Source organism: Neophocaena asiaeorientalis, unplaced genomic scaffold, assembly GCF_003031525.2.
Source record: "Neophocaena asiaeorientalis asiaeorientalis breed wild unplaced genomic scaffold, Neophocaena_asiaeorientalis_V1.1 scaffold166, whole genome shotgun sequence".
Taxonomy (NCBI): Eukaryota; Metazoa; Chordata; class Mammalia; order Artiodactyla; family Phocoenidae; genus Neophocaena; species Neophocaena asiaeorientalis.
Genome location: NW_020174933.1, coordinates 234439 through 250629, shown reverse-complemented (window position 1 = coordinate 250629; position 16191 = coordinate 234439). Strand labels below are relative to the sequence as shown.

At 45.5% G+C, this 16191-nt stretch overlaps 1 protein-coding gene across 2 annotated transcripts in view; it reads left to right on the top strand.

Annotated features, from left to right (window-relative positions):
- The window catches only part of CHRM3 (cholinergic receptor muscarinic 3), a 190280-nt gene that overhangs the window by 172512 nt on the left and 1577 nt on the right, over nucleotides 1-16191 (top strand). The window contains exon 3 of one of the 2 annotated variants that reach the window (XR_003005485.1): nucleotides 14304-16183. Coding sequence is in view for 1 of the 2 variants with exons in the window: in XM_024761433.1 (XP_024617201.1) it covers nucleotides 14323-16095 (1773 nt within the window). In the remaining variant the exon portion in view is untranslated. Of the gene's footprint in view, nucleotides 1-14303; nucleotides 16186-16191 lie in introns of those variants that run through there. The other variant, XM_024761433.1, reaches the window with a different exon arrangement.

The window sequence follows — 16191 nt, the reverse complement described above, 5'->3', positions numbered from 1 at the left end:
TGGAGTGTGTTTCTCTCGAAATAAATCCACTTCTTACCTATCGCTTTGTCTCTCACTGAATTCTTTCTTCAGTGAGACATCAAGAACATCAAATTCAGCAGGACCATATTGGCGAGACAGCCAGGAGAATTCGGTAAGCCTCAGCCTCTTGCCTCCCTTGCACTCGAGAGGTGCTGCCTTACTTCCAGCCATCTCCATCTCTCTCTCCCTCTCTTTCTTATAGTCTGTCTCATTTTCAGACCTGTTGCCACAAAAATGTGGGCGCAGGACAAGCAGTTAAAAGCCATCAGGGTGCTTGGCGTGGAAAAGAAGTCTCTGTGAGAGGATAAGTGGATTGTGGAACAGACTACAGAGACGCTAGGTCTGTCCACTCCCCTCAAGGCAATTGCCACGCAATGATTTCAGGCTCACAGTTAAAAGCATAACACTGCCCCCTCCCCGCGGCTACTGTCATAGGCTTATTATTGGTCCACCTACACCGAATTATCCTTGTCTCAACTCTGCATCCCTACCTCACTCTTTCCACTCTTATCTCGTGCCTTACTCTGCCGCAAATGGGGAAAAAGAAATCTGCCAGGTACTCTCCAACCTTGCTGGTAGGTCTTTCACTTCCTAATGTTACATATGGGCAGGGCATGTCAGGGAAAGTTTCCAGCCATCGTCACAGGCAACCAGGGACCCGAGCCGTAGGATCTTTGCCGTCTGGGTTTGCCTTATCCACCATTTGATTAACTGTTAACAGGTCCAGTTGTGTAAAAATATGAAATCCAGCCTTACTTAGTGTTTGTGCCATGGTTACAGCAGCTGTGATCCCTTCGGGAGCTCCCTCATGCGGTAGGCAGGCTGTGCTCATGACCCCCAGGTATGAGGAGGAGGATGGTCCTGAACCACGTGGTTGGGACTCAGGGTAGTGGGACCATCTTTCACCTCCCAATCCCCCACCTCCTGGTGTTTGGCTGGCCCCTCCAGGGTCTGCCCTGACCCCACCCTGTTAGGGCAGGGCAGGCAACTCAAGCTTGGTGGGTCACACACATGACCGTGCCCGGGGATACATGCTTGACCCGAATTTGCTGTGCTTGCCTCCCCAGGGTCACGAGATTTGGAGTCTCCTTGCAGGGTCATAGGGCCTTCCATCCCCCTAACTACAGTCACGGTGCCTCCACTTCAGCTGCCATATCCGCCCCTGCACCCAGCCCCACTGCTCACTGGCCAGAGCACATGTGGGAAGAGGGGAGGGTGAGGATGGCACCAAGGCCCCAGGGGTGCCGCCCACAAAAAGAAATGGAAAAGAGAGGGTTTTTTTCCTTTTTCACAAACCACCTCCCTAAAGGGCCAGTGCCTGTTTTCCAAAACTTACCACCTTTGTAGAGAAAAAGGCTGGGACTTAAATAGGTCCTAGAACCATGAGGATGTCCGTTCCAGGGCAACATATCCCAGAATACAGCGATTAATCTATAGAATCTATAGAGAAACCTTCAGGAAGGTCACTTATCCTGGGTGCTGCAGATGCCAGGATAGGACACGTGTCCCAGAATGCTGGGGCCAGAAAGACTGCCACGTGGGGAAGTAGCTAACCCACATTGTGGATAAAGTCGACAGGACTAGGGGAATGGGGACACCTGGAACCAGTCCTGTCTTAGCCCCTATGGGACCTCTTAATGCTAGTGCTTCTCTCTGGTACAGGAGCATTCTCTCCCTGAAGGAACAATGGGGAACACCTCCTCCATCCCCAAGGACTCACCCCTCGGGTGCATTTTGAGTCACTGGGACAAATTTTCTCTAGATTCTTTAAAACAAAAAAAGCTCATTTTCTTTTGTGATGAAGTCTGGCCCCAACATAAACTTGAGGACGATGAGGCCTGGCCAGAAAATGGGAGCCTCAACTATAGTGCCATCCTACAGCTAGACATCTTTTGCAAAAGGCAGGGGAAATGGACAGAAGTTCCTTATGTACAGGCTTTTATGGCCCTAAGAGAAAACCTGGAGCTATGCAAGTCCTACGTTAGGGAACCCCGCCAGCTGGGACCCATTCGGGCTACACAAAAGCCCTCTCTAGTGGCACCCAGAAGAACAGGAGCTCCAGACAGAGGACCCAAACCCCAATACTCTTCCACCATCTTCAGTCTCTCCGCTGCCCTACTGTCCTATAAGCCTCTTTATGCTTCCATACCAGAAATGTAGCCAGAGCCTCTTTGCCCCCTTCAGGAAGTAGTAGTGTTCCCGGTGAATTTGAGGTTCTTGATGTCTCATTGCAGACAGAATTCAATGAGAGACAAAGTTATAGGTAAGAAGTGGATTTACCTAGAGAGAGACATACTCCACAGACAGAGTGTGGGCCATCTCAGAAGGCAAGAGGCCTTGGGAGAAACATGGTGTGGTTAGTTTTTATGGGCTGGGTAATTTCATAGGCTAATGAGTGGGAGGATTATTCCAGTTATTTTGGGGAAGGGGTGGAGATTTCCAGGAATTGGGCCACCGCCCACTTTATGGCCTTTTGTGATTAGCCTCAGAACTGTCATGACGCTGGTGGGTGTGTCATTTAGCTAATGTATTGCAAGGAGCGTGTGATGAGGCTCAAGGTCCACTGGAAGTCGAATATTCTGCCGTCTCGGACCTAGTTGGTTCTACCCAGTTTTTGTCATGTCCTATGGCTATGTCATTCTTTTAAAGGTTGTGCCCTGCCCCCTTCCCTCCTGTTTCATTCCCTCCCCCAGAGATTTTACTCCCATATTCTTACGGGAAGCAGAGGGGCGACAGTCCATCTTCTGTGACTGCTTCAGTGCTGAGTAGGGGCATCGACCCTGCCGTCAGGGAGTAAAAAATCTCTGTATGCCTGATCTAGGGGCCCCAGGGGCAGGACAACTCCTTGTTTTAAGTCGGTATGGGCTGGAATCCTCACATAGCCACCTTCTTGATGTGGAACTGTTGTAACTGTTTCCATAGCCTTTCTGTGGATCTTCTTGATGATGAAGTATTTTTTGTAACAGCATCATAGTACGAAATATCTAAAAATGACAAAAGACTTAAGAGGCATGGTTAAACATCTGATTACAGTGTTATTGATAAAGAACCTTGGTTACAGTAACCAGAATTACAAATGATTACATTTAACTTAACATACCAAATAATCCTGGTTAAATATTTTTCTTTGGGATACCTCAGGGCCCCCCTAAAGCATCCCAAAGTTAGCTGGAAATCAAAAGAACTTTAATTAAAATTTGATATTTGGGAAGTTTGTCAAGAAGTTTTCAAACACTTCGTCAAATAAGATCATAGGGCACTGTGAGACAACACATTTCTCAACCAAAGTTACAAGAGATCTCAAAAGCAAATACAAATCACTTAAAGGCAAAGAAACTCACAAAATCTGTTGTCAAAGGCAGCGTTTCAAGAATACTTTGGAGGGAGAAGCCAAATGCAGTCTTGTCCTAGCCCGTTCCCAACAAAATCCATTTACCTGACTAGATGTAATTCAATCTTAGAAAATCCTGATCATGCACAACTCTTTTCTCAGGGTCCACTTTCCACCAACCTTTCATCACTTTCTGTATCCATCACTTTATTTTTCCATCTAGAAACAGCCAGCTCTAAGTCAGACCTACTTCCTTTTCGCTTAATAAAATGCAATTCCATTCCTCATACTTTCTTTACTGAAAACACACATCCTACTTTTCTTAAAAGTTATTTTTTTCCATTTTAAGTTATTTTTCTTGCTAACAAATTTGCCAGATATACAGTAATAAGGTTTTATTTGACCTCTAGTAAACCTAGGTACAACAGAAGTACTATACTTAACATTGATGACTGTAAAGACGTGTCTGTATTAATCAGACCAACAAGCTTAAGCCACCTTTAATACCAGATATCAGTTTAGTATTGAATATTTCCCAGATGACACGAACCTGAAATTCATTTTGGCCAGTTTTATATTTCTGAGTATTTATATAAGCACTTAATTAAGTCAATTAAGTACAGCTCTTTTACTAATTAATTTTGGTAATACCATACATTTAAAACACATATAGAGGGCTTCCCTGGTGGCTCAGTGGTTGAGAGTCCGCCTGCCGATGCAGGGGACACAGGTTCGTGCCCCGGTCCGGGAAGATCCCACATGCCGTGAGCGGCTGGGCCCGTGAGCCATGACCGCTGAGCCTGTGCGTCCGGAGCCTGTGCTCTGCAACGGGAGAGGCCACAAAAGTGAGAGGCCCGCATACCGCAAAACAAAAACAAAAACAAAAAACACATATAGATACATATGAATACACAAACAAACAGAGAGACCTCATAGTTCTCATTTCAAAATTTCAGCCCTGAGTCGGGTACAACGTAAAACCCATCAATTACAAAAGGTTGGGTTCAAATTGGGCTTCTGGCAGATGGAACAAATCAAGGTCACCTGTCTAGATGGCTAAACCCTTTTTACTAATGTTTACAGAAAAGACACTTAGGATTTCTACTTATACTTGACAAGTCTAGTTCTAAATTACTTTACTCCCTTTTGCAAAATTTGCATTTTATGAGGATGGCAGAGATGAGGGTTCCTGAGAAGACCAGGTAGGATTGGAATATTACAGAGAGATTGGCATGGCACCAAAAGCACATATTTAATGAGAGCTCATATTTAATTTGAGATTAGGGGTTGGAGGCCTTGTCAAAACTCTGGTTTTATGGGGTGTTGGTGCCTGGAAGGGAAGTTATTAGTTTCCTTTATGGTGATTTTTATAGGAGTGACGAACTTTGTCTTCCCTGGGATTCCCTGATCCCAGGCCTGCGGATCTATAAGTTTTTCAATTTCTGGGGAAATATTTTGGGTTGGACTGTCTGTGTCTTGTATAATACATAGTCCAGCCAAAAACACTCCTTGGCTTTGGTCTTCAGAGAGAGTAAGAGTTGCCCCCAAGGCTGAGAGAAAATTCCTCCCCAATAATGGGCTGGGGCATTCAGGCATGACAAGGAACTTGTGAGTTATAAGAGTCTTTCCCCAGGTGCCAGGTAGAGGGGTGGCGAAATATTTTAGTTTTGGCTTTCATCTGTCCCCAGTGATAGAGCAGGTTTAGGGGCAAGGGACCTAGCATGAGACATCAGGACAGAGTAAGTGGCTCTCGTGTCCACTAGAAATTGGACAAGCTTATCTGCCACGTCAGTGGTCACCCGTGGTTCCTCCCATGTGATGATGACAGTCTCCTCAGGAGCCTTGGGAGGTCCCGGTCCCATCAGTCAACCACTGTCATGACTGGCGTGGGGGAATTTCCTCACTCCCTTCAGTGCTCGGGGCATTCCCTCTTCCAGTGGCCCATCTTGTTGCAGAGTGGGCATGGCATTTTGGGTGTAGGCTGGGACCTGTTTCCTGTGCATTCCTTGCTCCAGTGTTCAGGACTCCCACAGCTGAGAAAGGCTCCCTTCCTTGGCAGAGGTCTTCTGGGAGTACTTTTGGGGTGATCAGGTGGTGGGTTAGGTCTTGTCATGATGGCTGCCAAAAGCCTGGCTTCCTGTCATTCCTTCCTTAAGTCACGCTGTTCCTTCTTTTCCTCCTCAGCCTGGTCTCTTGCTAAAAATACTGAAGGCTATGTCAATAAGAAGGTTGAGAGGGGTTTGGGACCCCATGGCAAGCTTTTGAAGCTTCCAACGGATGTCAGGGGCTGATTGGCTAATGGAAGTGGGCTGCAAATACAGTTTGTCCCTCGAAAGTATTTGGGTCTACATTCGTATACTTTCTGAGGGCATCTACCAATCGGGCCTGAAATAGGGCTGGATTTTCATCTTGGCCTTGGGTGATCTCTTTAACCTTATCATAGTTAACAGGTTTAATTATGCGTAGTTTCATCCCTTCAGTGAGGCAAAGGATCATGTGATCCCTACTAGTGATACCAGGCTGGCCTGGTTGATAGTCCCAGTTGGGATCCATTAGAGGTACTGCTGTCACAGGGTTCCTATGTGGTTGGGCAACATGTAGCCTGTGCCCAAATTTGGGCCTTTTCCTCACTGGTGCAGCAGTGGGAAAGGACAGTATTTACATTCTTCCAGGTAAGTCCAAGGAAAGAGTCAGGGCCTGCAATTCTTCACTGAGGCGGTTAGGGTCCTCCGAGAACCTGCCTAAGCAGGTGCAGCACTGGTCAAGGTCAGACAAAGAAAAAGGGGTGTAGACTTTGGTAATTCCCTGAGGCCCACCTACTGAAACAGGAGGGAAGAGGGCAGGGCACAACCTTTAAAAGAATGACATAGCCATAGGACATGACAAAAACTGGGTAGAACCAACTAGGTCCAAGATGGCGGAATATTCGAGTTCCAGTGGACCTCGAGCCTCATCATATGTTCATTGTAATACATTAGCTAAATGACACACCCACCAGCGTCATGACAGTTCTGAGGCTAACCACCAAAGGCCAAAAAGTGGGCAGTGGCCCAATTCCTGGAAATCTCCCCCCCTTCCCCGAAATAATTGGAATAATCCTCCCACTCATTAGCCTATGAAATTACCCAGCCCATAAAAACTAACCACACCGTGTTTCTCCCAAGGCCTCTTGCCTTCTGAGATGGCCCACACTCTGTGTATTGTCTTTAAAAAAAATCCACTTCTTACCTCTCATTTTGTTTCTCACTGAATTCTTTCTGCGATGAGACATCAAGAACCTCAAATTCACCGGGAACACCAGGGACCCCAGTTCTGGGTGTGAGGATGAAGTGGGAGAGGAGGGGTCTCCCACTTATAAAACATCTATTGAGTGATGGCAGTTGTATCAGATGCTTCACCTGTTACCTCCCTGAATCTGCTTAACAACCATACGGTATTACTGCTATTACTATTCTGAATTTTCTGGTGTGTGTGGAGACTGAGAGTTTCCGAGCTTTCGTAACTAACCGGAGATGCCACAGCTGGGTGAACAGTGAGCTAGGACTCAAACCCAGGGTACCACCTTGCAGGACTCCTAGTGCCATCAGGGTGCGTGACAAGTGTTAAGAGTATGAGGTCCAGAGTACATTCAAGGGCAACAAAGAGTGATTACAAAATTTGTGTATTATGTGATGCTTGTTTTTCCAGAAAACTCTTGTGTTTGTATTGTGACAACTACCAGATGAACCTTCAAAGAGAGGGTGTGGTTATTTGAGAACCCCTCTCTCTTTCTCTTAGGTGGAAGAGGCTGAAGCCACCCCTGGGCAATGGCCTGGTGATCAAGGGAAGACTCCTCTCTCAGGTTCTTCCAGTCCTGAAAGATGTATTCCACCTAACTCTTTCTTTTCTTGGGTCATTCCCAGCCAAATGCCACCATATCTGAGGTCGCTTTGAGAACCCTAGAGAAGTTTGTCAGCCTTACCTACAGCTGGAGCCCCCAGCCTGTTGCAAATACAATGTGTTTCTTCCTTCCTGCCACCTTTACCTTCTCCAAGCTTATCTCCTTGAGCCCTTATGAGTAACAGTGTTAATCTCAGTAATGCTGGGGTGGAGACAATCGTTCTGGGTCTACTCTGGGAAGGAAATTGCGCTAGATGTCGGAGGAAGGAGTTGAGTAGCAGAAGATGGAATCTTTGGTGTAGTGAGGGAGACAAGTTGAAATGCTGTGGGCTCGGATGGGAGGATGTGCAGGGCGTGCAGGACTGCTGGGCGGTGGACTTTGAATAGTCTGTGTACTCCCTTCGGAATGCTGTGTTCTCCTTTTACTGGCATGGCAGCCTGGAGTTATATTCCTCAAACTCACAAAATAGCCTCGCCTTTCTCCTTCTATTGCAGTGATTTTGTTCAGTTGATGGTGTCTCCAGGTGGTTCCTAGACAGCAAGAACTCTGTCTTCCACATAAGGCCTGCAGTAAGCACTCAGACACATTGACTATCTGAAATAATGATGGAAGAGCCAAATAAATGAATGTCAGATTCATCCTCAGGGGGAGTGGGGAGAGTGTGATTTCCAGAGAAATTAAATGTGAGCTGATTCTGGAAGAGACTTAGAGTATGCCAGGTATGTGAGTGCCAGGACGTTTTCCAGTTTCTCCTGGCAAATGGAATGTTGCAACATTTTCTGAATCTCTACTCTCTCTTTCTTTATAGTAGAGTTTCTCAACTTCAGCACTATTGACCTCTTGGGCTGGATAATTCTCTATTGTAGGGGCTTGTCTGGTGCATTGTAGGATGTTTATCAGCATCCCTGGCGTCTACACACCAGATGCCAGTAGAACGTTCTCCCCAAATTGTGACAAGAAATGTCCGCAGACATTGCCAGATGGAGACACAGTCACCTTGGGTTGAGACCTCAACCCAACAAGTGTTTTATACTCAACAAATGTCAGCTCTTGTTAGCCTTGAAAAGCGCCAATCTATAAAATCAAACAGTCATAGAAAATTATTCAATTAGTCTTACCATTTTTGAGAAACTGTCATGGACCCGTCAGACTATACTGAGTGTTTTCTACACATTCTATCCAATCCTCATGTATGATAATCCTCATTTTATAGATGAGGAAGCAGGATCAGAGGACTCAGATAATGTGCCCACGTGGCAGAATCAGTATGTTTCTGACCCTAATGCATCGTGGCAGGGCTTGTTACACTGTTTTCTACGTGTCTCCCACTTACTTCTACTTTCTTTGCAAACAGACAGTCTTCTGTACATGTGTGAATTGGGCAGGACACATGTAGGCTGAAGTTTAAAAGGAAATCACATGTATGGACTATGGTCAGATACAAAAATAAATACTCTGATAAATATGGACCTTGAAAAATATCATAGCTACTCTAACTTAAAGTAATCACAAGAAGTCAAAATCAAGCCAGAAGAACTTTCTTCCCAGATGTCCTTACAGTATGTAAATGGAGATGTAAGAAATATTTAGCCCAAATGACTGTTTTCATTAAAAAGATTTCCAATCAGAATTATTTCTACAATTATGTTAGCTCTAATAACATTACAAAAGCACGGTCTTCAAAATATTAATAAATAACAATGAATTTGCAGAATGTTGAAACCATACTGAACGTACCTTAGGTCGTAAAGGTTTGCAGTAGAACAGAATTCAGCTGCACTCTGTCCCTCTTTTTTCCTCAGAAAAGGACTGCAGGGGGAGTGCATGGACTCCTGTGGGCAAAGTGGGCTTACAGATATTTATTTATTTATTTTAAAATTTATTTATTTTTACTTTTGGCTGTGTTGGGTCTTCGTTGTTACGGCGGGCTTTCTCTAGTTGCGGCGAACAGGGGCTACCCTTTGTTGCGGTGCACGGGCTTCTCATTGCGGTGGCTTCTCTTGTTGCGGAGCACGGGCTCTAGGCATGTGGGCTCAGTAGTTGTGGCACGTGGGCTCAGTAGCTGTGGCTCGCAGGCTCTAGAGCGCAAGCTCAGTAGTTGTAGCACCCATGCTTAGTTGTTCCGTGGCATGTGGGGTCTTCCCGGACCAGGGCTCGAACCCATGTCCCCTGCATTGGCAGGCGGATACTTAACCACTGCGCCACCAGGGAAGCCCCCAGATATTTTAAAAGAACTGCTTCACCTCTGTTTTTCATTTCTTGTCATTTCTCTAGAAATTCTAATAACAAAGGCTTGAGAGTGCTGAAGCAGATAATCATTAGTCCCATTTAGGCTTTTGTTTTTAAGGTAAAAACCATGTTATTTCAGTAGCAACTGCTATGCCTAGGCAGTGCTGCTGTAAGTGCTTTTCCAAGCAGCCTTCATTTTTGTTGTCAAACTGAATAAAACATATGAAAGGTGGCAACCAAGGGAGGCAGCACGATGCATCCACTTTTTGAAAACAAGCTTTGTCCTTTTTAAATGGAATTCTGTTCCAGTTCTGGCTTCTGGGATGTTCTGTTTTGCACCAGGAGTGACTGCACCATATTAGGGCACATCTGTCCTCCCTGCGGCTTGAAATGAATAACACGAGCTGAGTTCACAAAGTTTGATTCTGCCTGTGCGCATCTGAAAAGGTTGGATGCCCTTTAAAGACATGTTTGATTGCCGAGCGTGTGTTGACCCTGTTTGATATCCTTCACGGACTGCATGACTGAACTAAGCTGAAGTTTCCCCATCACCAGCCTGGGGAAACGGGCGGCTCTTTGGCGCCTGCTGGAGAGGTTGTTCTCCGAGTCCGCTCTGCCACCTAGTGGTCGGCGGTGGCATTTCCTGTGCCCGACCAAGGTAGTTTCGGGGAAAGTCATTTTAGCTGTTGAATACTGTGATGAATTATGACAGAAAACAGAGACACTCTTAGCAAAGAACGCAGTCCAAGAGAGACCCGAAACAAGCCCTGCAACATGATGCATACCAGATTTCGAATATGGAAGAAGCACTAAATAATAGGTCTTAGAAAAAAGCATGATTGTGAAGTGCAAGATATTTTTCCTTTTTTTCCCTGAGCCTTCATGATTAAAATAATAATAATAATAGAGGTAGAAGTGATTTAGACAAAGGCTTCAGATTTATATTGGCCTTTTAGGACTCTCTAAGAACTTTCACATGTATTTTCATATCAGATATTTAAACATTTTTTTAAGTTATCTATATATTTTACAGATTTATAATCCCAGAAAAATTTTATTCCATAACTAGGGGGAAGGGAGTTAACTTCTCATGAGTGTCCTTCGCTTTCCTCTAAACTTCGTACTCTCAAATTGTTCTTTCGTATTTTCTCCTTCACTTACTCCTTTTAAATTTTAAAAAGATGTCAAACTATCAACTGCAGTGGTTTTCAAACATTGTTGAATGTGACCCACAGTACAAAAGACACTTTACATCGTGACTATATATTGAATGTGTGGGTGTGGGTGTGCACATGCGCTAATCAGAACTTTTATGAAACAGTACTGTTATCATTATGTGGTTCGTGTTCTGCTGTGTCCCATTCAATTCTGTTTATCTCCTTTTCTTTTTTATTCTCATGCTGGCCCACTAATTGGCTCCTGACTTACATTTTGAAAAACTAAGTGAATCAATTCTGTTGGTGCTGCTAGATGGAATGAAGTGAAAACGGTCTGGAAATCTATATATACTCAGAGATGAAATCAAGAACCATCCTATATGTACAGAGTTGTAATTAACCCACATGGAAGGATGACCCTCCTCCCAGAATCCAGGAGGGCTCTGGAAGGTGCTTGTCTCGCCCACCTGCAGGATCATGTTCAGTTTTGAGCTCCTTGCCTGGGGGCTGGGCCTGCACCACTTCAGTAGCAACGCCCTGACTGTCCCAGGGACCCCACAGCCCCCAGCTCCCAGCCTGGACAGGAACCTGCTGTAAATCCCAGAGCGGATCTAGAGCCACACACACACACACACACACCCCACTTCTGCTCCTATGTGATAACCCCGTTTGCCCTTATGCAGGCTGCATTCCTAGAACTCCTGCCTGGGACCACTTACAAAGTACTAAGGTCAGCAGGCTTACAGGCCTCTCTGTTCCCACCACCTGTTTCTTCCTGAGCATTAAAAAGCAATGTTTCCCTTAATTCCTCACCAACATAAGTCAATTCAATGAGCACTAACCATGAACTCCCTTGACTCAAAATATACTAACTGTACAGCATAGAGGCTGTTGAGTCAGGATGAGGAAAAGAGCATGGAGCATAGACGTGACGTCCCTTTCTCGTTAAAAGCACCTTAAACAGAATACATTTAGTCCAGGTTTATCGTTGTTTCATCTCGGTCTCAACTAGAACCCCTGATTCTTAGGAAGTCACATATTACTTACGGAAGGATAGCTGTACAGGAAGAAAGGCGTTGGGTGACTATCATGTCTAATAAGAACTTTTAGATATTCTGTGTTGAAGTCCTTATGAACTTTTGATCAGGTTCTAATGATGTCCTACTGTGTACTAACAAGACATCAATTGTCAAGCCTCCAGAATGGGAAGATCCTTTTTATGAGATGAATATGGCGCAGTGGCATGGAGCCCAGAGAAGAGGTGATGGAAAATGTCTCAGGTACAGGGACCTGAGTGAAGGTTGGGGGAGGGAGATCTCAAAGATCAATGTGTTTGCAGCTCAAAAGACTTTATCTCAAAGCTCTGTCTCTACTAGAGTATTTAAAGACCAATTGACTGTATATACATGGATTTATTTCTGGTTACATTAGTCTCTATTTAGGCCAGGAAAGACATATCTTGTTTTATTGCACTTAGCTTTACTGCTCTTCACAGATAATTGCATTTTTAACAAATTGAAAGTTTGTAGCAACCCTGCATCAAGCAAGTCTATCAGTGCCATTTTTCCAACAGCATTATTTTTTAATTAAAGTATGTACATTGTTTTTTCAGGCATAGTGCTAATGCACACAGTACCTGAAACTTTTAAGTGATATTAGATAGTGAATTAGTGTTGAATTATAAAAAGAACAATGGCTACCTGTAAGTATGCCAGAGATTTCAGGTCAAAGATCACCTAACAATATCTCATTGTAGTTTTGATTTGCATTTCTCTAATGATTAATGATGTTGAGCATTCTTTCATGTGTTTGTTGGCATTCTGTATATCTTCTTTGGAGAAATGTCTATTTAGGTCTTCTGCCCATTTTTGGATGGGGTTGTTTGTTTTTTTGTTATTGAGCTGCATGAGCTGCTTGTAAATCACAGGTTTTCTGATATGAATCAACATACCCCTAGACACCAGAAACACCAGGACAGGTATTTAATCAACCCATTATAGAAAGCTGGTCCTAAGTGTAGGTGTCTTTCCTCAATTCTGGTTTCTTTTATATTCTGTATTCCAACAAAGCATGATTGGACTGGAATATTGTATAACGTGCATTGCCCTCACGATTCACAGAAATGAACTGAAAGAGAGAATTGATCTCCGGCTTATTTCTAAAATTCCTACTTATATTCTTCACTGTTATCGGTCAACTGGGCAAAATAAGTTGGTATTAATTTGTACAAACATAATGTGTTATTTGCAGTGAACAATGTGACATTTCCTTAAAAACTACGTGCTTTTTAAAATTATGTTATCCATGTCCTGTATCTCATCTAAGGTGTAAGTCCTTGGAAGGCAGAGTCTGGACTTATTGAATTCAGCGGCACCAATCTTAATGACCTAAAGCTAGTAGTGGTTCAGTGAGAAGTGCTGATGTAGCTGATGACAGTTATGTTAATAAGGACCCTTTCAGGTGCAGATGACAGTAACCTTTCTCAGGTAGCCCAGGCAGCAAAGGAAATGGTTGGCTTACATAACTGGCAAGTTCAAAGAGGCAGAGTTGACTTCAGGAATGGCTAGATCTAGGTTTGAGAGCCCATGATGATCATACTGTCTCTATTCCCCCACATTCCCTCCCATCTCTCTCCTTCCCCCATATCCCTTGCTTGCTTGAAGCAAGCAAACACAGATTTTTCCATGTGGGTATAAATAGAGTCACCAGCACCCAGGAATCCCAAGGCACAGAGAATTACGCTCTCTCTTTCCAACATCCATGTCAATTCCCCATATTTACTCTTACTGCTCCTCTTTTTTTTTTTTTTTTTTTTTTTTTGCGGTACGCGGGCCTCTCACTGTTGTGGCCTCTCCCGTTGCGGAGCACAGGCTCCGGATGCGCAGGCTCAGCGGCCATGGCTCACGGGCCCAGCCGCTCCGCGGCATGTGGGATCTTCCCGGAGCGGGACACGAACCCGCGTCCCCTGCATCGGCAGGCGGACTCTCAACCACTGCGTCACCAGGGAAGCCCAATACATTACTTTTTCTAACTGTGTGTTAAAGAGATAATATAATGGAAAGTGATTTATGCGTATTTCCCCCCTTGCTCCAGGTTGCTGTTGCTTCTTCCAGTGAGGCTTACGTGGCTGGAATTGCCTTAAAGTTGCTTATGTTTGACGCCTGGGTTAGGAAAATGCCCAGGTGGATAAAATGCAAATGAATAAGATCAATTTCTCACGTAGTGTGATGATCAAGCTATGCTGGATGAGTATCATATACGCAGCTACTATTTTTCCCCTACTTTTCAAAGAAAGAGAAGGAAGGAAGATCTTATTTGATGACAACATCATGCGGAAGTATATGTGGTCTGTATTTAGAAAGGTGGAAGTTGTGGAGAAAAAGCACAATGTTTAGTGCATGTCACCAGCTAATCGTGCTGCCTACCTTGAACAGATCGATCTCTGCCTGCCCTGTGCTGTTCACCTTTATTTAATTTACCTATTTTTATCGAAATAAAGTTGACAACTCCTCAGCTTTAAAATAAGGGGATGAACAGATGTGCTGGACTCTCCCAGGTTCGCCTCTAATGTAGGTCCTATTATCCAGTAATAGGAGGAGTGCTACTTTTAAAGGATGCAATGCAAAGGACAAATCAGATGAAGGCAGAAATGGTCCTGACTCCGTCTTTTCTCTTTTCTCCCCAGACTATGTCAGAGAGTCACCATGACCTTGCACAATAACAATACAACCTCACCTTTGTTTCCGAACATCAGCTCTTCCTGGATTCACGGCCCTTCCGATGCAGGGCTGCCCCCAGGAACGGTTACTCATTTTGGCAGCTACAACATTTCTCGGGCAGCTGGGAATTCCTCCTCTCCAAATGGCACCACCAGTGACCCTCTGGGAGGTCATACCATCTGGCAGGTGGTCTTCATTGCATTCTTAACGGGCGTCCTGGCCTTGGTGACCATCATCGGCAACATCCTGGTGATAGTGGCATTCAAGGTCAACAAGCAACTGAAGACCGTCAACAACTACTTCCTCTTAAGTCTGGCCTGTGCCGACCTGATTATTGGGGTCATTTCAATGAATCTGTTTACTACCTACATCATCATGAACCGATGGGCTTTAGGGAACTTGGCCTGTGACCTCTGGCTTTCCATTGACTACGTGGCTAGCAATGCCTCCGTCATGAATCTTCTGGTCATTAGCTTTGACAGGTACTTTTCCATCACGAGGCCGCTCACGTACCGAGCCAAACGAACAACAAAGCGAGCTGGTGTGATGATAGGTCTGGCTTGGGTCATCTCCTTCATCCTTTGGGCTCCTGCCATCTTGTTCTGGCAATACTTTGTTGGGAAGAGAACTGTGCCTCCAGGGGAGTGTTTCATCCAGTTCCTCAGTGAGCCCACCATCACCTTCGGCACGGCCATCGCCGCCTTTTATATGCCTGTCACCATCATGACTATTTTATACTGGAGGATCTATAAGGAAACTGAAAAACGTACCAAAGAGCTTGCTGGGCTGCAGGCCTCTGGGACAGAGGCAGAGGCAGAGAACTTTGTCCATCCCACAGGTAGTTCTCGAAGCTGCAGCAGCTATGAGCTTCAGCAGCAAAGCATGAAACGCTCAGCCAGGAGGAAGTACGGACGCTGCCACTTCTGGTTCACAACGAAGAGCTGGAAGCCCAGTGCCGAGCAGATTGACCAAGACCACAGCAGCAGCGACAGCTGGAATAACAACGACGCTGCTGCCTCCCTGGAAAATTCCGCTTCCTCCGACGAGGAGGACATGGGCTCGGAGACAAGAGCCATCTACTCCATCGTGCTCAAGCTTCCGGGTCACAGCACCATCCTCAGCTCCACCAAGTTACCCTCGTCAGACAACCTGCAGGTGCCGGAGGAGGAGCTGGGGGCAGTGGACTTAGAGACGAAAGCCAGCAAACTCCAGGCCCAAAAGAGCATGGACGACGGAGGCAGTTTTCAGAAAAGCTTCTCCAAGCTTCCCATCCAGTTGGAGTCAGCCGTGGACACGGCCAAGGCCTCTGATGTCAACTCCTCAGTGGGCAAGGCCACGGCCACTCTGCCTCTGTCCTTTAAGGAAGCTACTCTGGCCAAGAGGTTTGCTCTGAAGACCAGAAGCCAGATCACTAAGCGGAAACGGATGTCCCTCGTCAAGGAGAAGAAGGCGGCCCAGACCCTCAGCGCCATCTTGCTTGCCTTCATTATCACCTGGACCCCCTACAACATTATGGTTCTGGTGAACACCTTTTGTGACAGCTGCATCCCCAAAGCCTATTGGAATCTGGGCTATTGGCTGTGCTACATCAACAGCACCGTGAACCCCGTGTGCTATGCCCTGTGCAACAAAACATTCAGAACCACTTTCAAGATGCTACTGTTGTGCCAGTGTGACAAAAGGAAGCGGCGCAAGCAGCAGTACCAGCAAAGACAGTCAGTCATTTTCCACAAACGGGCGCCCGAGCAGGCCTTGTAGGATGAGGTGTGTTGTCAGTAGCAGTCACCAAACGCACACATCAACCCACAGACCTTAGGAGGGAGTGAGGCGAGGGGGGGGGGGGATTTCTGGCGC